Raw genomic sequence first — 23,157 nt, forward strand, 5'->3', positions numbered from 1 at the left:
GCCACGCATACAATGTGAATTAAACCCTTTTTAACCCCTTTTTCATGTCAAGGACCCCCAAATTGCTAGTATGTATTTGGACACAAACCCCCCATCTGTTGCTGTCCGGCAGAAACCAGCTAACTCAATCTTACCATTTTTGCATTTTTTCTTTTCGATAAATCAGTGCTATTGAACACCCTTTACGTCTTTGTGTTTATTAAACAAATATTGAACCAACGGAAAGTATTAAAACGTGCTTCTGACAAAACCAGCTAACTCCATTGGATCCTCAAACTTTCTGCTATTTTGGAGTTAGCTGGTTTGTGCCGACAGCAGAGATATAGTTTTTCACCCAAACATTTAGACAAAACAATCGGGAGAAGGTTTGTGATAATAGAAATGGATCAAAACCAGTCAACTGTAACAGTACTAACAACAAAGTTACAGAAATAATTTAAAAAACATTCAACTTATAAGGAACCAAGATCAATATGGAAAGAAAAATAAATAATGCATCAAATCAGAAAATTAGTTATCATAAATATGAGAAATAGCCTTTAAAAAATAAATAATTTATTGTATTGTCATTCATATTGTCAAAACAGTGAAGCTGCTGTATAAATAAAATGTCCATTGATTGATTGATTGATTGATTGAACTGTTGTACTGACAAGACCATGATAAAACAGACACTTTTGAGATTTTCAAGTGGGCACTGATCCAGTTGTGGGTTTGCCTGACCAGAATGATCACTATATCTAGATCTGTCACAGTACAGAGTTATTTAACACTGATTTGAACAAAACAAATGTATCACGTCCACCACCTTTAACCATATTTAACCCTGGCCTCCCTAATTGGACACTTCATTTTCAAGAAGTAACTCAAAATAGCCGATCTACAAGCTCACAACGTGTCACGTGTGCAATGTGTTTATCGACTATTTTGGCTATTGTCGAAAACTTTAAAAGGAGCTCTTCACACATTTTCAACCTTTGCTCAATACAAGATGACACCATTTCTGTCTACTCACTCTGTGTCTCATTGGTGGACTGTGGACAGTTCAGAAACCGCAAACCTGCCTGCCAGTGACATCATCAGTAGGCAGGTTTGGTCATTAAAAAAAAGAAAGAAGTTTGTATTTTAATTAGCTTGGATTCCCCATCGATGATGTCACTGGTAGGCAGGTGTCTGAACTGTCCACAGTCCTCCAATGAGACACAGTGAGTAGACAGGAATGGTGTCATCTTATAATGAGCATTAGTTAGGACCAATTATATGAAGATAAGATATAATATTATATTACAATGAGCATTAGTGAGGACCAATTAAGACGATAAGTGCTCCTTTAATGCCATGACCTAAACAAAGGATGCCAGGTTTACAGTAGTTCAAAGTTCAGCTGCCAACACCAACACACTTTAAATTAATCCATAATAATATTTCAGTAATAAAACATTGCATTAATTCATTCATATTTTAATTCATAAAACAATAAATAGATTAATTCAAAATATTTCATTAATTAAACAGCAATTGATAAAAGGCTTTGGTTCAGATCACTGACCTACTTGATGACATCACAAATAAATAATAAATACATAATAATGAGTTTAATCTCACTAATATGGATTTTGGCATTCCTTTTTCTTTTAAAGGGTAAGTGATATTGTTTGGTTAAAACAAAAATGTGTTTTTTGTGTGAAAAGGTTAAGGCTCTATATTCTGATAGTAATCATTGCTATAGACGCCTTAACAGACAACGTCACACTGATAAAAACCAGTATGTGCGCGCAGGCCGGCACCAAGTGAACCCCACACCGCTCATAGGATACAATGTAAAAGTGGTCACTGCATTCACGTGTAAAAATGCATCCCATCAAACTTTCAGATGCTGTTTTTCTCAGAATATGGAGGAAGAATGCTTAGGATTTTTACTATAATCTCTCGCTCTTGAAATATATCCAAACCCCACCTCCAGTGGCTGTCATAAGAACGGAGGGAGCGCTCTATGATGATGGCACCCGAACCTGCTTAGCTCGCGCAGCTGCAGCCCATCAAGTCTAATTTATGCTCCGTCCCGCGAAGGTGTCGCGCGCAGAGTACGGCCAAGATTAGCAGACCTCCAAGCTCTCAACGGTCGCATCCGCGATGCGGTTGTGAGCTTGTATGTCAGCTATTCTCAGCACACAATACCGTTGCGCGATGAAGTATATATATGTCTCGCTAGGGTGCACCTCACTAGCCAAAGCCAGAGGGGGTTGAATGAACTGAAACCAACGTAACCCCAAAACAACAGGTTTGGGGATCTGTTGGGAATTGATTACATGAAACAGTCACCTGTGCGTCCAGTCTCAATGTTGGTAAACAAATAATTGGTCAATAGAGCGCCAATCAGGAGAGATAACCCATTTATCAGCTTCATTTTTACAGTGTTCCAGTTCCAATATTGACTGCTCATTTCTTTGTGTCATCACTTCCAATTTAATCTGTATCCTGTCTGAGTTCTCTATCCTGATTGGATAAAATTGGTGTCCCGACCTGAAAATGCATTTTCTGTTTAGAGACTCCTGTTACTGAACAAACACTCTAGCAATGAGTACTATCACAACATAGAGCTATTTGACACTTATTTTAACCAAAGAACATCACAGTGTGCTCTCTGGTCGTTCGTATATTGTCGCTGTATGGCAGAACCCTCATATAAATTCATAAATTAACACCCTACTTGATCATACAACAGCGTCACACAAAAGCATCAAAAGTAATAGATCCACAAGTTTGAAACGCGGCGCCAAGCATTTTGACCTTGTAGATCTGCTACTTGCATACGAACCCAGGCAGAAATGTAACAGTTTTGGACAAATGAGGTTTCCACCCGACAGACGATATTCAGTGCGGTCAGTGCGTTGCCGCTTGAAGATTCAGTGCGCTGCGCCAGTGCGCCCAGGGTGCATCAACGGAGCATGGCCTGACCCTAGCTAGTCCACACTCGCGGACTCCACTCTCGCCTTAGTCCCGCCTCCGAGCGAGGAGTCACAATTAGCACATAATTGCCTAAATCGCAATTATTTGAGATCGCAATATTTTTTTGTATGATCGCGTCACATCGTGGCGCGTTTTGAACTTTTGATGCTTTTGTGTGACGCTGTAGTATGATCAAGTAGGGTGTTAATTTACGAAAAAAACACAAAAAGTTAGAATATGGAGATTGTTTCTGCCCGACAACAACGATATATAGCAACATAGGTTTTTCAGAACCGTTAGGATTTAGAAGACTTTTTTTTAGAATCGGCCTCAAGTCTTAATGGGTTATGGTATTGAATTTGGCTCCTAGCTTCATTTTAATACTTTGACATCGTTCACAGCTTGATCACATGACGAGGTGATCACGTGACCATCTGGTCACATGATAAAAAAAAAACATTCCATAACTTTTGGAGGGAGTGTGCGTTCAAGGGCGGTTTGTCCAAACATGATCAATGATCAAAGAAAGCACGATAAAATAAAAAACGACAAACAAACCTGTTCAAAAAGTGTAGAAAAGCGTGAAGACACAGTCAAATAAAAGTGTATAATTATTATTATTATTATTATTTTCGGGTGGAGACTGAAGGTCCATGGTTACAAGGGAAGTTTCTTCAACTGTTCAAATGTCATGAAGAACTGAGGATGATGTTAAAGAAAACATGTGACTTCATATCAGCATCACCGTTATTTTTAACTTTTTCCTCTATTACGATTAATGTAATTACTGTATGTATATATATATATATAAAATTGTTGTAGTGAAAATAGCCAATCTACAAGCTAACAACGTGTCGCGCCACGATACATTGTGGACTTACTGATCGGCTATTTTTGGTGCACAACCCTGGCACACAGCTAAAGTAGAATTCAGGCCTAATACCGTCCCTAATATAGTCTAAAATTGTCTAACCCCAACCTGAATCTATTCCTAATTGTAAGACTAAAGGGCCATTCACACTGAGCACTTTAATTATAAAAATATAGTTTTGAAAATCGTTCTAAGTCAAGTGGATGGCAGTGTTCACACCAACTATAAAACAACCATTTATCTTACGAGGACCAGGGCAATGATCCTCACAATTGTCCCTCATTTATCAATGGAACGTACAAACCGACGCAGATTCGAGCCCAGGAATCATCGTACGACGGGGCTCACGTGTGATTTATCAAAGGGTCGTAATTCTGTCAATCACAGAATAATGGGAGGGATGTTCATAAATCTGGCGGCTGCAACCGATTAAATAACACACCCTTAACCCATTAAGACCTGGAACTGTCTCATTTTTAGATTTGAGCTAAAAAGCATTATTTTACACTATTCAAAAATAGCAGATATACAAGCTCATACTACTACGAGCTTGTAGATCTGCTATTTGTTTTAAATCGAGAAAATGTGTGCAAATTACAAATACATATCATTTTGGAGGTCCTTGACATGAACATGTTTGAGAACCGCTGATATAGAAACATATGTTATTCAGAAAACTGTTGGGATTTAGAAGACATTCTGTAGAAATCGGCTTCAGGTCTCAATGGGTTAAATATGCTCGCCTCACCCTGACGTTATGACCTGCTGAGGTTCCGGTGGCCAAAACCCATAATGTAAAGATCACCTGCACTGGGCACTGTAATGGAGCGTTGGGTTTCTATATCCTTAACCCTGCTTGCACATCACTCCAGAGTCCAGAGGACCAGCTAGCTACTGTGGTTTGGAGACCTCACTGTCCATGAAAAGAGTCCAGGGATCTCGACTCCCTAAACTCCTCTCGCATGTGCACGTGGCGCTCGTACGTCTTAACAGATCTGCAATCGTCTAGATCCGACTGACTGTTCAAGCGCGTGTTTAAATGGGTGAATGATTAAGCACCTAACTTATAACATTGTAAATATGATAATACGTAAATATGTAAATACACGCACACGCACGCGCACGCACACACACACACACACACACACACACACACACACACACACACACACACACACACACACACACACACACACACACACACGCACACACGCACACACGCACACACACACACACACACACACACAAATAGGAAGGATACGATGATATTCCATGGCCCCAGTCGGAGCCAGTTGGGCCAGAACCCTTTGTAGAGAGCGCTGAACCCCTCGTTCCTCCAGGTCATCATGAGTCCGTCCATGGTGCCGCGGTACAGCGGGCCCACCGTCACCACCCGCTGGTTCATCATCCGGGTCCGAACCACGTCCACCGGGTTGGAGGCTAGCGCCCCCGCCAGGCCACACGAAAAACTGGAACTGCAAAAAAACAACAACAAAGCAACCTTAACTGTACCGTTAATATTTGTAATACTCTCATTTATGCAGTGGTGTAAAGTAACTAAGTACATTTACTCAAGTACTGTACTTAAGTACACTTTTGAGGAATTTTTACTTTACTGGAGTATTTCACATTTTCAATACTTTTACTTCTACTCCACCACATCTCAGAGGCAAATATTGTACTTTTACTCCACTACATTTATTTGAAAACTTTAGTTACTAGTTACTTTTCAGAGATAAATTAGTATATTATAAAAAAATACATTAACCACTTTAGCCCTATTTTATACCTAGGCTATTTGTGAGCTTGTAGATCTGCTATTTTCAAACATTTTAGTACTTTTGCTTTTGGTACTTTAAGTATTTTGATGCCAATATTTTTGTACTTTTACTCAAGTGACAATTTTAACACAGGCCTTTTCCACCACTGCATTTATGTGGACACACACACACACACACACACACACACACACACACACACACACACACACACACACACACACACACACACACACACACACACACACACATTTTAACAATGTATTTGTGTGTGTGTGTGTGTGTGTGTGTGTGTGTGTGTGTGTGTGTGTGTGTGTGTGTGTGTGTGTGTGTGTGTGTGTGTGTGTGTGTGTGTGTGAAAGACTAAATTATAACTACATTGGATCCATTTGAACGTACAAGGTTTCCACGACAAAATGCTGCCCACCCCCTGTTGTTGTAGACAGACAGACAGACAGACAGACAGACAGACAGTTCATTTTGTATCATTTATGCGTACATGAAGTGCGTCAGTATCTCGTCTCCCATGGCTCCAGAGCCAATCAGGTGCTTCTTTGTGATGTCATAAACAGGAAGCTCCACCCCCACCACAATGGCGGCGCGCTGGGCAGTGGGGATGACGCCCTGAGGAAGAGGAAGAGAGGAGGGAGATGAAGATAGGACCACTGGTGTAAAGTGATATATACAGTATATATGTATTTATTTTCTTAATTTATATTTTATATTATGTCTAGATGTTGCACAATGTTTAGCAAAACAAGTCCCAACAACATTTGGCTGCTTTAGTGACAAACAGTAGTGGAAAGTAACTAAATACATTTACTTAAGTACTGTACTTAGGTACTTGAGTATTTCCAATTTACGATACCTTTACTTCTACTCCACTACATCTCAGAGGCAAATATTGTACTTTTACTCCACTTAAGTTACTAGTTACTTGATTAGATTTTGATTATTATTACAAAACATACATTAACCACTTCAGCCCTATATACATTTCGACCATTTGAAAATAGCCGATCTACAAGCTCACAATGTGTCGCGATGCGACGCATTGTGAGCTTGTAGATCTGCTATTTTCAAATGTTTTTTTACACATTTTAAAACTTGTGAAATGGGACATTCTGCATAATGACTTTTGTACTTTTACTTTTATGTACATTTTGAATTCTGGATTTTTACTTCTAACAGAGTACTTCTATTGCAGTATTGATACTTTTACTTAAGTAGAAAATGTGAGCACCTTTTCCACCACTGGTGGCAAAATAAAACTTTGATTCCTGATTCTGCCAGCAGATGGCAGTGACACTCCATAACAGAATCTAGAACGTTTGGGAATAAACAAGTTGAAGGCAGTGGTGGAAAGTAACTGATTACATTTACTCAAGTACTGTACTTAAGTACAATTTTGACGTATTTGTACTTTACTTGAGTATTTACAATTTCCAATACTTTTACTTCTACTCCACTACATCTCAGAGGCAAATATTGTACTTTTACTCCACTACAATTATTTGAAATCTTTAGTTACTAGTTACTTTTCAGATATAAATTATGATATAATGAAACGTACATTAACCACTTTAGCCCTATTTTATACCTAGACTATTTGAAAATAGCAGATCTACAAGCTCACAACGCGTCGCATCGCGACGCGTTGTGAGCTTGTAGATCTGCTATTTTCAAATATTTAGTACTTTTACTTTTGGTACTTTAAGTACATTTTGATGCCAATACTTTTGTACTTTTACTCAAGTAAATTTTGAATTCTGGACTTTTACTTGTAAGGGCGCGCTCCCACCGCACTTTTATTTTACCTCTGGGGCAGAGTCTGCCAATGCTTTGTCAATGTAAATGCGTGGATTCTTGGAAAAAATCTGCAAGACCATGAATCCACGCATTTGCATTGACAAAGCATTGGCAGATTCTGCCCCAGAGGTAAAATAAAAGTGCGGTGGGAGCGCGCCCTAACAGAGTATTTTTATATTGCAGTATTGGTACTTTTACTTAAGTAAAGAATTTGAGTACTTTTTCCACCACTGGTTGAAGGGAAAATTTAAATGTGACAATAATGTAGTGTGTATGTTCAAATCATGCATATGTTCAGTGGTTTAAAGTAGCCAAGTACATTTACTCAAGTACTGTACTTAAGTACGCTTTTGAGGAATTCTTAACTCCACTACATCTCTGAGAAAAATATCATACTTTTACTCCACTACAATTATTTGAAAACTTTAGTCACTAGTTTCTTTTCAGATGTAAATTATGATATTATGAAACACACATTAACCACTTTAGCTCTATTTTATACACAGGCTATTTTCAAACATTTTGGTACTTTTACTTTGGTACTTTAAGTATATTTTGATGCCAATACTTTTGTACTTTTACTCAAGTAAATGTTTTATTCCAGACTTTTACTTGTAACATAGTACTTCTAGATTGCAGTATTGATACTTTTACTTTAAGTAAAACATTTGAGTACTATTTCCACCACTGCATATGTTACATTATTTAAGACCAAGGTCAAGGTCAAAGTAAACTTAATTGTCTACAAGGGAAATTTGTCTTGGTCTTTCACTCCAGGATTCTGGATTCATCGTTAAGGAATGTTTTACAAACTAAAACTCTCCACGAGTCAAAGACAACACCGGGTAGGTAAACGATAGAAATAAAGTCATTTCTTGGGTGAACCACTCCGTTAAGTTAAGTCAGGGGTGGGCAACTTTGATGATGGAGAGGGCCACTATATTCCCACACTCAGTCCAGAGGGCCACATTGCATATTGTTGCTGTCGGGTAGAAACCTCTATTCTCTATATTTTAACTATTTTTCGTAAATTAATGCTGTACTTCGTCACACAAATGTAGCAAAAATAGCTGATCTACAAGCTCAAAACGTGTCGCGATGCGACGCGTTGTGAGCTTGTAGATCAGCTATTTTTTCTACTTTTGGAATTGAAATCCTGAATTCTTTTTTGGTATTTTTGAATTGGAATCCTGAAAAGTAACATTTTTATTTAATTTCAAATGCACTTAGATATACTTAAGTTAACTTTATGAACACAAATACATTGGACTTAAAACAAGTGATTAAGCTACTAATATAGACTGAAGTAATTAAAGCGGGTCATGTTTGCATGTTTGGAATTGTAACAGCTGAAATCAATAATATATCAGTATTCCGATGCGGGGCGCATTAAGTGAAGGTGAGGGCCGCATGTGGCCCCCGGGCCGCCAGTTGCCCATGTATTAGTTAAGTTAAGTGATGTTCTCACCCTCCAGAGTCCCCTGGTTCCTTCCGTCTGGTAAATGTTCACGAAGTTTGACATCATGCTGCCTTGTAGCAGACTGCCTTGCGCCTGCATCCTGATCTACACGCACACACACACACACACGCACGCACGCACACGCACGCACACGCACACACACACACACACACACACACACACACACACACACACACACACACACACACACACACACACACACACACACACACACACACACACACACACACACGTGAGGAAGAATGTTGTTAGAATGACATCTTATAGTCTTAAGTTGTTCATCTTTTGCCTCATGCTAAGATGTGACGTTATGTTCTACCTGTATATCAGCGGTTCTCAAAGTAGGCTACGTCAACCATCTGACCACTTAAACGCGGCAGTTAAGTGGTCAGATGGGTGGGCCGTGTGCATTTTCAGAGCATGTTAATTTTAATGATCAGTTAAAATAACGAGCGACCCCGGTAGTATACATTACGTTGCAGTCTTATGCAAAGGTTGAAATGTAATTTAGATTATATTGTTTAGACTGATGCTAGGTTCATCGTTTACTTGCTACCCTATAGTTTCAATCTACAGATTATTATTTGATATTATATTGTTTAGACTGATGCTAGGCACATTGTTTTCTTGCTACCCTATAGTTTCAATGTGCAGATTATTATTTGATGATATTATATTGTTTAGACTGATGCTAGGTTCATGGTTTTCCTGTGATCCTAGTTCACCGAAGCACTACACTGTCTCTGTGCATTCTATGTATGTGTTTACCTTGTTTATTGTAAGGAACTTACAAAGTCAACTTTGTAAGTTCCAATAGCATTTATCGGTATCACACAGGTATCCCGTGATTTGGACAGGACGGAAATAAAAAGTCAATGAGAGCAGATGGGAGCAGGAACCACGACAACAACAGACCCGTTTTTATATATCAAACAGTAAACTCTACCAGTCACAGACTGCTGTTTTACAGTAGTCTTCATGTCAAAGTAAACGCCCATTTCCTACTGAAGCCTGATCTACAAAGTGCCGCGGATGCGACGCATCGTAGTCTTGGAGATCTATGTTCTGTCATTAGTCATACAATTAACCCATTAAGACCTGGAACTGTGTCATTTTTAGATTTGAGCTAAAAAGCATTATTTTACACTTTGGGCAATTAAAAAATAGCAGATATACAAGCTCGTAGCGCGGCACCGAGTGCCGTGCTACGAGCTTGTAGATCTGCTATTTTTGAAAAATCGTGAAAATGTGTGCAAATCTTTGAATATATATATTTCTAATGCGAACATTTTTAACTCAAATCGTTGCTTCTGGGGGGTCCCTGGAACAACATATTTTGATGGGGGTCCGCGGCCGAATACATATGATTTTGGGGGTCCTTGACATGAAAAAGATTGAGCACCACTGATATAGAAACAAACGTTTTTCAGAAAACTGTCGAGATTTAGGAGACATGTAGAATCGGCTTCAGGTCTTAAAGGGTTAATCATAAATCAGGCATGAGATGGACGTGAAACAAGTGTCAAAGTAAACTTGTAGAATCCTCCAAAGCTGAGGAGATTGTTGACACAATGTTACACGACGTCCATCCTATTGAAGAAGTTTGTTTGGATGTGTGGCATCCAAACAAACGCACGTAGCACAAATCGGTAAGCAATGCGTGTGTGTCATTTTTGGATTTCTTTAGCTATTCAAAAATAGCAGATCTACAAGCTCATAGCGCGGCACCTAATGCCGCGCTATGAGCTTGTAGATCTGCTATTTTTGAAAAATCTTGAAAATTTGAGAAAATCTTTGAATATTTAATAGGTATTTTTTTTAAGCGAACGTTTGTAACTCAAATCTTTGCTTCTGGGGGATTCAACAAATGTCTTCTAAAACAGTTTTTTTATATAAATTGCTCAAACTTTTTCATGTCAAGGTCCTCCCAAAATTATGTATTTGGCTGTGGACCATCATCTGAAAATATTTTGTTCCAGGGACCTCCAGAGGAAAAGATTTGAAAGAGTTGAAAATGTGTGTGTGTGTGTGTGTGTGTGTGTGTGTGTGTGTGTGTGTGTGTGTGTGTGTGTGTGTGTGTGTGTGTGTGTGTGTGTGTGTGTGTGTGTGTGTGTGTGTGTGTGTGTGTGTGTTTGATTGATTGATTGATGTACTTTATTTAGTAAGACATGAGAACAACAGTACACGGGGCGGCAGTGGCTCAGGGGTAGAGTGGCCGGGTAGTGTGAACTGGAAAACCGCAAGGTTCCCAGTTTGATCCCGGGCTGGGGCGCTCCCCTAGAGTTGGTGTCGAAGTGTCCTTGAGCAAGACACTGAACCCCTAATTGCTCCCGATGAGCAGGTTGGTGCCTTGCATGGTTTCCTCTGCCATCGGTGTATGAATGTGTGTGTGAATGGGTTAATGGCACAATCAATGTAAAGCGCTTCGGATAGAAGCGCTATATAAATGCACCATTTACCATTTACATGGAAGTACAAATTCACAATACAAGGTCTACTAAACTGGAAGACTCATAAAAGCACTGAGCTTGTTTCAAATGAGTTCCCCATGCACACAAATCATGATACATATAAGAGACAGACAGATATACACAACTACTATAGAATGTCATACAATCAGTTTACAGGTTACTGGTATGAAGAGTGAGAAATATGTACAAAAGGAGAAGGAGAGAGGGGGGGGGTAGGGGGGTAGGTTAGGTTAGGACTTAGACAGGGGCCATTTTCCAATTGCAGCCTCCTGAAGGTGTATCTTTAGGGCTGTTTTGAAAGAGAGTAGGGTTTTACACTCCTTTACTCCTTTTGGTAGGGCGTTCCACATTTTTGATGAATAGCATGAGAACGAGTTACTTCCCTTTGTTGAGCCAAAAAAGGGTTGGACAAGGTTTGTGGAGCTTCCTCTGGTATTGTGATCATGGACATCATTAACATTTTGGAAGTATTTTGACAAATACAGGGGGATCCCAATGTTATGGTATATCTTGAAGACCAGGCCCATAGCAAGTTGCTGTACTCTGTCCGCAACCCTAAGCCATCCAATCCTATCAAAATGATCAGGGGTTAGATGGGTTTTGTAATTGAGGCCAAGAAGTAGCCTTACAAGTTTGTTTTGGGATGTTTGGAGCCTTGTTTTTAAGGCCTTGGAGGTGTTGTGATACCACGAAGTACATGCATAATCGTAATGACCTTGTATGAGGGCCACTGCAAGAGTCTTCAGAGTCTTCTTACTGACTTTACGATCAATACTCCGCAAATAGCGTGTTTTTTTGTGGACCGTTTTGATCGTTTTTTCAGCATTTTTGTCACCAGAGAGGTCAGCCTCCAAGATAGAGCCTAGGTAGGTAATTTCGTTTTTTCTTTTGATGATATCATCACCCGCTTTGATCGTGAAGCTCTCTGCCTTTCTGAGGTTAGGAGTGGACCCAAAGAGGATGCATTCCGTTTTGCCCAGGTGTAATGAGAGCTTGTTGTCGGAGAGCCAGATGCAGATCTTGTTGAGTTCAGAGCTGAGAGTTTTCTCAACCTGCAGCCTGTCCCTGTCCGAGACTAGCAGGGCCGAGTCATCTGCGAACAGGAACAGGTTGCAGTCACAGGCTGACGACATGTCATTCACATATATCAGGAACAGTAAGGGCCCTAGTATACTTCCTTGGGGAACACCACAAGTCACTGGGAGGGGGGGGGACTGGGTGCCGTTTACTTCCACCACTTGCTCCCTCCCTTCCAGGTAGGATCTCATCCAGTTCACTGACGTGTCATCAAAACCTATTGCTTTGAGCTTATTGATCATAATTGGGTGATTAACGGTGTCAAAAGCCTTCTGGAGGTCCAGCATGACCATGCCGCAATATTTGCCCTTTTCGATCTCTTGTTTGATAGAGTCGTTCAAATAGAGAAGGCATGTGTCAGTGGAGTGGTTTGTTCTGAAGCCAGATTGGAATTTGTAGATAAGATTTTTCTCGGCAAGATACTTGTCGACCTGTTCATAGACTATTTTTTCCATGACTTTCGAGATGGAGCTTAGAATAGAAATAGGGCGGTAGTTGCCAGGGTCTAATTGGTTTCCTTTTTTGAACAGAGGGGTCACCCTTGCTTTTTTGAAGTCGTTAGGGACCTGTCCCTGTGAGGTGGAGAGGTTTACTATGTGGGTAATGATTGGAGCAATGGAGGCGGCTGAGTCTTTTAGAAATTTGGGGGGGATATTGTCGAGGCCTGTGGCTCTGTGTTGATGAAGAGCACTCAATTTTTTAAACACCTCTTCTGTTTTCACAGGGGAGAGTTTAAAGTCATCTTTGCAAACACCCTGTTTTTCGTAAAATGAGACAACATACTCCTCACCATATCTCCCAGAGTGTGGAGGAAGTTTTTCAACCAAATCTGAGGCTACGGTCGTGAAGAATATGTTGAGGATTTTACTCACTTCGTGTTTGGATGAAATGAGAGTGTCATTCACCTTGAGGCTTAAGTTTGAAAGCCTGGTTTTCAATGTTTTGCTGCAGCCTAGGAGGTTCTTGAGTAGCTTCCAAAGCTCTCGTGTTTTTTTTTGATTTTCCTCAATCTTGTCATCGAGGTAGCTTTTTTCTGCTAACTGGAGCATTTTATTTACCCTATTTCTTAGCTTGTTTTTTTCCTTTTCAAGTTTGGCTACGTGGGATTCGAGACCTTTGTTAAAACATTTGGCTAGTTTGATCCTACTTTTATGAAGCTCAGAACACTTTTTGTCTCTGGCTTTCATGGCAGTAAGGATGTCCGAATTCATCCATGGTACCGAGCGGGTTTTGACCCTGATGGATTTCAAGGGAGCCACACTGTCCAAAATTTGAATGAATTTGGTTTTGAAACTAAGCCAGGATTCGTCTGCCTGTGTGCTGTTTAGAACGTCGGACCAATCCTGTTCCTCCAGTCTGTGATCTAAGTCCTCACTCTTATAATTTTTGAGGTCTCTGATTGTGACTGTTTTGTGGTAACCGGTCTTAGGTTTACGTTTCTTTCTGGTGCAGAAGATCATGTTATGATCAGATATGCCACAGGTAGAAACACCACTATTTAGGATTTTTTCCTTGTCCGTTGTTAGAATGAGATCTATGGTAGTTTGAGAGGAAACACACAGCCTTGTGGGCTGAGTGATCAGCTGGTGGAGTGAATGCCGATCACAAAACGCCTTGAATGACTTATACATTGACGCTTCCTTGCGGAGCGTGTCAGTGTTAAAATCACCAAGAAGAATCGTCTCCGCATGGTCCACTTTAGCTAAGCATTCATCAAGTCTATCATAGAAATCAGTCTGGTTAGGAGGTCTGTATATGGTACCGACTAGCACAGGTTTGGAATGTTTAAAAATGATCTCGACCCACACAGCTTCAATGTTTTCATCCATCAGGTCTTCCCGAAGGATGCAGACATTGTCAGTATGAACATACATGCAAACACCACCCCCGTTTCTGTTCCTATCTTTTCTGAAGAGTGTGTGTGTGTGTGTGTGTGTGTGTGTGTGTGTGTGTGTGTGTGTGTATGTGTATCTGTATATATATATATATATATATATATATATATATATATATATATATATATATATATATATATATATATGTGTGTATATATATATATATATATATATATATATATATATATATTAAAAGATTTGCAGACAGTTATGATTTTTTTTTTTTAAATAACAGATCTACAATCTCATAGCGTGGCACTCGGTGCCGCGCTATGAGATTGTATATCTGCTATTTTTTGAAAAGCCCAATTTTGTTTTTCAAATGACACAGATGTGTTTCCGGTCTTAATGGGTTAAAGTTCCCCTAGGTCCAAGTGTATGAAAATGCGTCTACAATATCCAACATGCACTGTATAGTTATCTATAGAAAGCGAGCGCAGTTTCGCCCTTTATAACAGAACACACAATCCCTGAGTACAGCGGAGAAAGACGGATTCAATTGGTGGACTCCAACTGTCTGCACTGTCTGTGAAGAGTGCTGAGGAAAGTTGCACCAAGATTCACTTGTCTTTAAGTTAACTGTAGCAATCATCTCCCTCCACCTCTAGCCTTGTGGTTTACATGTAGATGTTATTCAATATATATTTGATCACAAAATATATTGAAAACCAAGCCTGCACGGTTTGCACTGTAACATTTACATTGTTATTGTATGTATATGTTAATAAATATTCTTCCTTTTTAATTTCAAGGATCCCCTGTTTGATATAGCTACATTAGGCCACGTACCACCATTTGATATGATTATTATTTCTGAGACCCCATGTAAAATCCTCAGTCAGTGTAACTCTGAGGATGTACACATGGAATCAAATGGACCCTCACAGGTCCACGTGGTTGCATTTGTACACTCTCAGAGTTACAGACCATATTATGAGCATTATGTACATGTTGTACCATATTATGAGCATTAGTGAGGACCGATTACGGTATATGAAGATAGGTAAAAAATGGGTGAAGCTGTCCTTTAAGCATTTAGTCATTATCAGGACAGTCTTCAAACTGGCAGCATTATCAAATTATAAATGACTAATAACTAGACCATACCCGTCGGTGGATATGAGCACCCAAAGTGCGTCATGGTCCGCTTGTTTCACGGATGTGGCAACACCGGCGTTTGTTGCACGCACATGATTTGGCGGCGAACACAAAAACGCTAATAAACAGCTGACATTGGGGGAAAGTGAAAAACAGGCTTCGGTGTTCTGTGCACATGGTAATGGTCAATGGCTGTGTGCAAATGCAGATCAATTGCTCCAGCCACTGAGGAGAACCGGGCATAATTGATTTTGGGGACAAACAAACAGATGGGGACAGACAGAGCTTTGAAGAATTATAGGATGATATTAATACAAATGATATACAATATTTATTGTTTTGGCATCTATTCTTAGGTATGTCCATATTAGGTAAAAAGCAAGTCATTCAACCAGGCAAAGGCCAAAACGTACTGTAAAGAAGAAAAAAAACACTGTCTTCAAATGCAATAAACTGTTTTCCTTGCATTTAAAGACAGTATGCAGGAGTTTTTCTCTTTTCTTTTCATGTCCATATTATGACCATGGATATGCTCTAAAAGGGTGAAAAAGCACATTTTTCATTTCACCACATCTTGAGTTTAACTGAGACAAAATATCTTTGTGATCGCAAACATTCTATGATGGCGGCTTGGAGCCGGACTCTGGTACTATGCTGTGGGTCTCGCGGGACATAACTCTAGTGTGTGTGTGTGTGTGTGTGTGTGTGTGTGTGTGTGTGTGTGTGTGTGTGTGTGTGTGTGTGTGTGTGTGTGTGTGTGTGTGTGTGTGTGTGTGTGTGTGTGTGTGTGTGTGTGTGTGTGTGTGTGTGTGTGTGTGTGTGCGAGTGTGTACCTTCAGGACATCCGTAGGGTTGGCCAGAGAAGACGACAGAACCCCAGAAATGACTCCGCAAAACACGTTCAGCACCATGGTCTCATCTGTAACAGACACCCATTATAAAACAAATACACACAACTACACACATTATAAAACACACATTCAACAGACAGACAGACAGACAGACAGACAGATAGACAGACAGGTACCTTCAGGTCTGTCAACGAACATTCTCTTCAGAGTGTTGTAGGTCCCTATCTTGATGGTTCCATAGGAGGCTTGTCTGAGTAGAGCAGGAGAGATCCTGGACACACAAAAACATCCACACACTTAAATGTCAAACCCCCACGACTCTGAGAGGGTACACATGGAACCAAATGGACCCTTAAAGGTCTGTAACTCTCTGTCTTTAGGGCTTTAGTAGAGGGCATGGAACTGAAATTATAAAAGAAGGGTCTGAATGCATGCAATACCCTCCAGGGTTGTATAGTTATAATTGGGATCAATGGACCAATAGTATTTTTTTGTTTTTGAATTTTATAATCCAATTAAGTGTTATTAAATGATATTCATGTGTTTTATAACATTTTTAATTGTGTGTTTTCTAGCATTGGACAAACAAAATGTGTGGACTGTAGTGATGCGCGGGTCGGTTTTTTCATGACCCGCCCCGCCACGGAACTGAACCGGACTCAACCCGCGCCGCAAAGCGATATATAAATCCACGACTCGACCCGCCCCGCGGGTGAAAAAAAAGAAGATAATCATGAGTGAGTGTGAGTGAACTGCTGCGCGACACCGTAGCCTAAATCGCACATCAGTATAAACAAATGAATATATGTTTTGGCCTTTACATCTAGCAACCTTAATATGCAAAACCTACAGCTCGTGTTTAGTTTTGTTAATGTTATACATGACCTCAAGGGAGGTCGATTACTTGCCTTAGTTGCCTGCAATGTGTATGTGTGTCACCAACTTTCGCCACTAACACTTTATCCATTGCAGACAGACAGTCACTGTGCTTGCTTGTATAATATCCACGACCCATACGAGTTCTGGTTTTGACGGGTTTTATTATCGTCAAGTGGGTCCGGCTTGGTTCATATTCTATCACTTCGGGACCCCGGTTCTGTTTATCATTACACCCGAGCGAACCACCCGTACGCAGCGCTGATTAGGAGGAGATGCAGCTGTGTAAAGCTTCATTTGTGCTTCGCCGTATGGCGGTGTTGTTGCGTATCGAAAATATCAGACGTGCAAGCTCACAACGCGGCGCGTTGCGACGTGTTGTGAGCTTGTAGGTCTGATATTTTCGCAACACCATGGTAGGCCTACGAAGAATAGGCTGATCTATCGGATAACTGCAGCACTGTGAGACACAGTGCTCTCGACCACTCTTACAATGTGTTCTTACAGAAGAGAAAAGCAAAAATAAGAAAAACCCAGATAAGAACACAATCTGCTCTCATATCACTTCCTGCATGGGGCCCATATTTTTAGCCCTAGGCCAGTGGTTCTCAAAGTGGGGTCCGGGGACCCTCAGAGGTCCTTGTGGGGGTACCACGGGGTCCCCAGCAAAATGAGTTACAGTTACTGTAGTTCAGCATCACAATCACTTTAACCACTTTGCCCATTTACTGTATACGTTGGCTATTCAAAAATAACAGATGTACAAGCTCGCAGCGCCCCACTTGTACATCTCCTATTTATGTATTTTTGTAATCTCGAAAATGTTTGGAAGATTTTGAATAATTTGTGATTTTTTTCTTTTTACACAAATCTTCTCTTCTGGAGGTCTCTGGCCCAAAACATTTGGGTCTCAAAACGCTTTAAAACACAATATGTTGGCTCTTTGGCCAGCTCAATTCGGTCCTTGACGTTCTCAAAGAAAAACGAAATGACTCCCCAAAAATCTACATCCTAAAAGGCAGCATTATGTTAACACATCGGGTGCCAGCATTTTTTCATAACAACTTACCGTGGGTGCCAGCATTCTCCCCATTGACTGCGCTTTGCTGTTTAACGTTTCCGCGTGCGTTACAAGCAAATCCACGCAAAAAAAAGCATCGATTCATGTTCTGCCATGAGCCTGGCTACTGCCTGGAACCATAACATTCCCCTCGCGGGTTACAACGGGGGGGGGGATCGCGCATCGCGCATGACCGTTTTTCCCCACAGGAAACAGATTCGGAGATATAGGCGTTTCAAAGTAGGAAATAGACAGGAAGCGGATGGGGAAAAAAAATGTGTTTCCGGTGAGCGATCTGGCACTTCCTTCGCAGGATTACAATGGGTGCTCCCAGAGCTGCTCTAGCCCCGCCCGCGCGGAGAAAAACGAAAAAAACAAAAAGACTGAAATCACGGTTCAGACCGTGTTCGGCACCGATGTGTTAATAGTTTTGAGGTGGGGTGAAAAAGCTAAATGAAATATAAATCATTCATCAAAAAAAGAAAACACGGTCAGTGACTTGTGAGTCAGTGAGTTGTGTGTCAGTGAGGTTTGAGTCAGTGAGTTATGAGTCAGTGAGTTGTGAGTCAGTGAGTTGTGTGTCAGTGAGGTTTGAGTCAGTGAGTTATGAGTCAGTGAGTTATGAGTCAGTGAGTTGTGAGTCAGTGAGTTGTGTGTCAGTGAGGTTTGAGTCAGTGAGTTATGAGTCAGTGAGTTGTGAGTTAGTAAGTTGTGCGTCAGTGAGTCGTGACTCACCCAGAGTAGAGAGCTTTGACTCCTTCCTCCTTTCCGATGCGGAACAAAGCATGAAACATTCCTCTGTACCTGACCTCTGTGTACTGAGCCTGACCTTGAACCTGGAGGCGGGTTTTGGTCAGGTCGATGGGGAACGTGCCTGAACACACAAACACACATTCAAACACGTTACAACTGATTGTAATTAATACAATAAAGCAACAAGCCACATGGGGGAAGGGAGAAGAGAGAAGAGAGGATGCGTGGAGCGTTGTCCAGGGTGTTTTAGAGAAGGAAGAAGAGTCTAGGACATGTGGAGCGTTGTCCAGGGTGTTTTAGGGAAGGGAGAAGAGTCTAGGACATGTGGAGCGTTGTCCAGGGTGTTTTAGAGAAGGGAGAAGAGTCTAGGACATGTGGAGCGTTGTCCAGGGTGTTTTAGGGAAGGGAGAAGAGTCTAGGACATGTGGAGCGTTGTCCAGGGTGTTTTAGGGAAGGGAGAAGAGTCTAGGACATGTGGAGCGTTGTCCAGGGTGTTTTAGGGAAGGGAGAAGAGTCTAGGACATGTGGAGCGTTGTCCTAGGTGTTTTAGGGAAGGGAGAAGAGTCTAGGACGTGTGGAGCATTGTCCAGGGTGTTTTAGAGAAGGGAGAAGAGTCTAGGACATGTGGAGCGTTGTCCAGGGTGTTTTAGGGAAGGGAGAAGAGTCTAGGACGTGTGGAGCATTGTCCAGGGTGTTTTAGAGAAGGGAGAAGAGTCTAGGACGTGTAGAGCGTTGTCCAGGGTGTTTTAGGGAAGGGAGAAGAGTCTAGAACGTGTGGAGCGTTGTCCAGGGTGTTTCAGAGAAGGGAAAGTCTAGAAAGTGTGGGGGGCCTGTATAAGGAGTTGGACAGTCTCCTGGGTGAGGAAGGGTCTGATGTTATAATGTGTAAACCTCTCTCTCTCTCTCTCTTTCTCTTTACCCCCAGACAGACGGCTGCCCACCCTAGCGCCTGAGTCTTCCTGACGATTCTTCCAGTTTTCAGTTGCCACCCTCGCATTAATTGTTTGCTCATGGTGGGACAATGTTGGCTCTCTGCTCTACATGTAAAATGTCTTGAGAAAACTTGTTGTGATTTGGCACTGTAAAAAAAAAACGGAATTGAATTAAATTCAATTGGATTATAACTAATGTAGGGCTTGACTTTAGCAGCCACATGGGTTAATGGCAGAGGTGTCCAAAGGGGGCCATATTTGATCATTATGAAAACTAGGGTTGGGATCCATTAGGATTTTAACGATTCCGGTTCATTAATTCACTCTCAACGGTCCCATTCATTAGCGGTTCCCTTTAACCATTCCTATAGGGCAGTGGTTCTCAACCAGTGGTCCGGGGACCACCAGTGGTCCTTGAAGGGGTTCCAGGTGGTCCCCAGCTAAATGATGGAGAGTTGGTAACCAAATGGACCCTTATAGATCTTTAACTCTTGAGAGTGTAAAATTAAACCAAATGGTTTTACGTGTCCATTTGGTTTCATTTTACGCTCTCAAGAGTTGCATTATTGTTAAACATCTGCATTACTTAATAAAATAATTGTTATTTTGATGAACGTTTGCCTGTTATCTCTCCTATGGTACCAACATCAATACAGCATGGAATTGTGGACAAAATCATATCCAACGACAACAAAAGAAAATCTAAGTCTTGGGTCTGAGAGGCTAAATCTCATCAAACGGTGGTTCCGTGGCTCAAATGCCAAATATATAATGGACCTTGATATGAAAAAGGTTGAAAACCACTGCTATAGGGGATTCCAAATGGACCCTCAGGTGTGTAACTCTGAGAGCGAACACATGGAACCAAATGGACCCTTACAGGTCTGTAACTCTGAGAGTGTACCAAAAAAATCCATTATGAGTCCATTTGGTTCCATTTGTACACTCTCAAGAGTTATGGTGGTCCTTGAAATTAGAGAAATACTGGTATTAAAATTGTATAGCAGACTTGAGGTCCACATAGCAGCTCTGACAGTGGGATAGAAACCGTGATGCAACGATTCCTGGTTCCTCAATGTTGGATTCGGTTCCGCATCCCAACTCTAATGAAACTACCTCAGGGCCGAATGTATCTCCTGTCATCCTGGACCGTGGGACCATAGAGCACCGAAGTCTGACGTCATTTACACATCCTACCTGGGTCGCGTTTCCCCCCCCCCCATTCTGTATTCCCATAGACGTGTTTAATATCGTGTCAGATAAGAACTGTGTTCCAAAAATAAACAAATGATCCCGGCGGTTTGACTCATATGGATATGAAGCATCAACTGACGATAATGTTACTTCCGCCGAATTAGTTGCACGTTCACCAGAAACAGACTGTATCAAATATGAGTGACTGACAATAATAAACGATACAGAGCCACCTCCCTCCCTGACAATATTGCTGAGACAGATTGTTTATTAGTCATTCATTCTATTGAAAATACTATACGATCTACAAGCTCACACCGTGTCACGTAGCGACGCGCTGTTGTGATTTTGTCGGTCGGCTATTTTCTGTGAGCGGTACCGGCACACGGTTAAAGGTAGGGTAAGTGATTTTCTTTGGTTTAAATAAGTGTTAAATAGCTCTATATTCTGTTCAGTAAAAGGAGTCTCCTTGTCTCTCCAGCTCTTTATAAAACAGAAAAGGCATTTTCGTTTCAGTTTCAGTTTAATTTCCAATTTTATCCAATTAGGATAGAGAACTCAATCAGGATATAGATTAAACAAGTGAAATTGGAAGTGATGACACTAAGAAATGAGAAATGAGAAATGTATTTTCTGTTTATTAAAGAGCTGTAGAGACGGGGAGACTCCTGTTACTGAACAAACACTCTATAGCAATGATTACTACCAGAATACCCTACCTTTAAAAGGTAGGGTAAGTGATATTTTTTGGTTAAAACAAAAAGTATTTTGTTAAAAGGTTAAAATACTATATTCTGATAGTAATCATTGCTATAGAGTGTTTTTTCAGTAACAGATGTCTCCCTGTCTCTCCAGCTCTTTAATAAACAGAAAATACATTTTTCGGTAGGTGTCAAAATCTCAGCCAATCAGGAGAAAGTACCCATTTTTAAGCTTAATTTGTACAGTATAGTGTTCCAGTTCTACCTTTGTCTGCTCATTTCTCATTTCTTAGTGATCATCACTTCCAATTTCACTTGTTTAATCTATATCCTGATTGAGTTCTCTGTCCTGGTTGGATAATATTGGAAATGAAACTGAAACTGAAACGAAAATGCATTTTCTGTTTTATAAAGAGCTGGAGAGACAAGGAGACTCCTTTTACTGAACAAACACTCTATAGCAATGATTACTATCAGAATATAGAGCTATTTAACACTTATTTTAACCAAAGCAAATCACTTACCCTACCTTTAAGTATAAAGCGTGCTTTAGAGACAAGCCAAGACTCTGAAAGGAATCTGAATGACTGAAGTTTAATCTGTGTGAGAGAGAGAGAGAGAGAGAGAGACAGTAATATGAGACTGAGAGAAAGACATGCTGTACTACTTACACTGCTCTCACTGCACACACACGCGACACACACACACACACACACACACACACACACACACACACACACACACACACACACACACACACACACACACACACACACACACACACACACACACACACACACACACACAGAAAGAGAGACAGACAGAGACAGCTTGACACTAGTGTCATTGACCCCCCCCCCCCCCCCCCCGGAATGAAAGGAGTTGACCAGATGGACACACTGGTAGAGACAGTAGTACTTATAATGTAAGGTCGTCACCATTTTCAATACGAATTGAGTCTAAATCCAATCAAAATTGTCGTTCAATTCAATGAATCGAAACTTTAGGTTTCTTTGGCTATTCAAAAATAGCAGATCTACAAGCTCATAGCGCGGCACCGAGTGCCCGAGCTTGTAGATCTGCTATTTTTGAAAAATCGTGAAAATTATTTTTGTATATTTTTTTCCAATTTTTTTTTAGGATTTTGATTTCTTTAGACGCGGCCTCAGGTCTTAATGGGTTAAAATGTTAGGGAGGGACTAGTGGAGAAGGGATCCAGTAGAACTAAGACAAGTCATTTTCATGCTTGGTGTGCACAGGTATCATGCTCCGAAAACAGCCGATCTACAAGCCCACAAGCCCCGTTGTGAGCTTGTAGATTGGCTATTTTCGGCACGCAGCCAAGCATAAATCAGCCATTAC

At 40.8% G+C, this 23,157-nt stretch overlaps 1 protein-coding gene across 1 annotated transcript in view; it reads right to left on the minus strand.

Moving 5' to 3' along the window:
• Positions 1-968: 968 nt before the first annotated feature.
• Positions 969-23,157, minus strand: part of slc25a14 (solute carrier family 25 member 14) — a 29,027-nt gene continuing 6,838 nt past the window's right edge. The window contains exons 3-9 of the mRNA XM_084074702.1: positions 18,951-19,089; positions 16,456-16,550; positions 16,262-16,347; positions 8,876-8,971; positions 6,098-6,222; positions 5,082-5,295; positions 969-3,648 (exon numbers count right to left, since the gene is read on the minus strand). Of these exons, the coding sequence (XP_083930828.1) occupies positions 3,607-3,648; positions 5,082-5,295; positions 6,098-6,222; positions 8,876-8,971; positions 16,262-16,347; positions 16,456-16,550; positions 18,951-19,089 (797 nt within the window). The 3' untranslated portion in view covers positions 969-3,606. The remainder of the gene's footprint in view (positions 3,649-5,081; positions 5,296-6,097; positions 6,223-8,875; positions 8,972-16,261; positions 16,348-16,455; positions 16,551-18,950; positions 19,090-23,157) is intronic.

Source organism: Gymnoscopelus microlampas (assembly GCF_963454915.1).
Source record: "Gymnoscopelus microlampas genome assembly, chromosome: 12".
NCBI classification, from domain to species: Eukaryota; Metazoa; Chordata; class Actinopteri; order Myctophiformes; family Myctophidae; genus Gymnoscopelus; species Gymnoscopelus microlampas.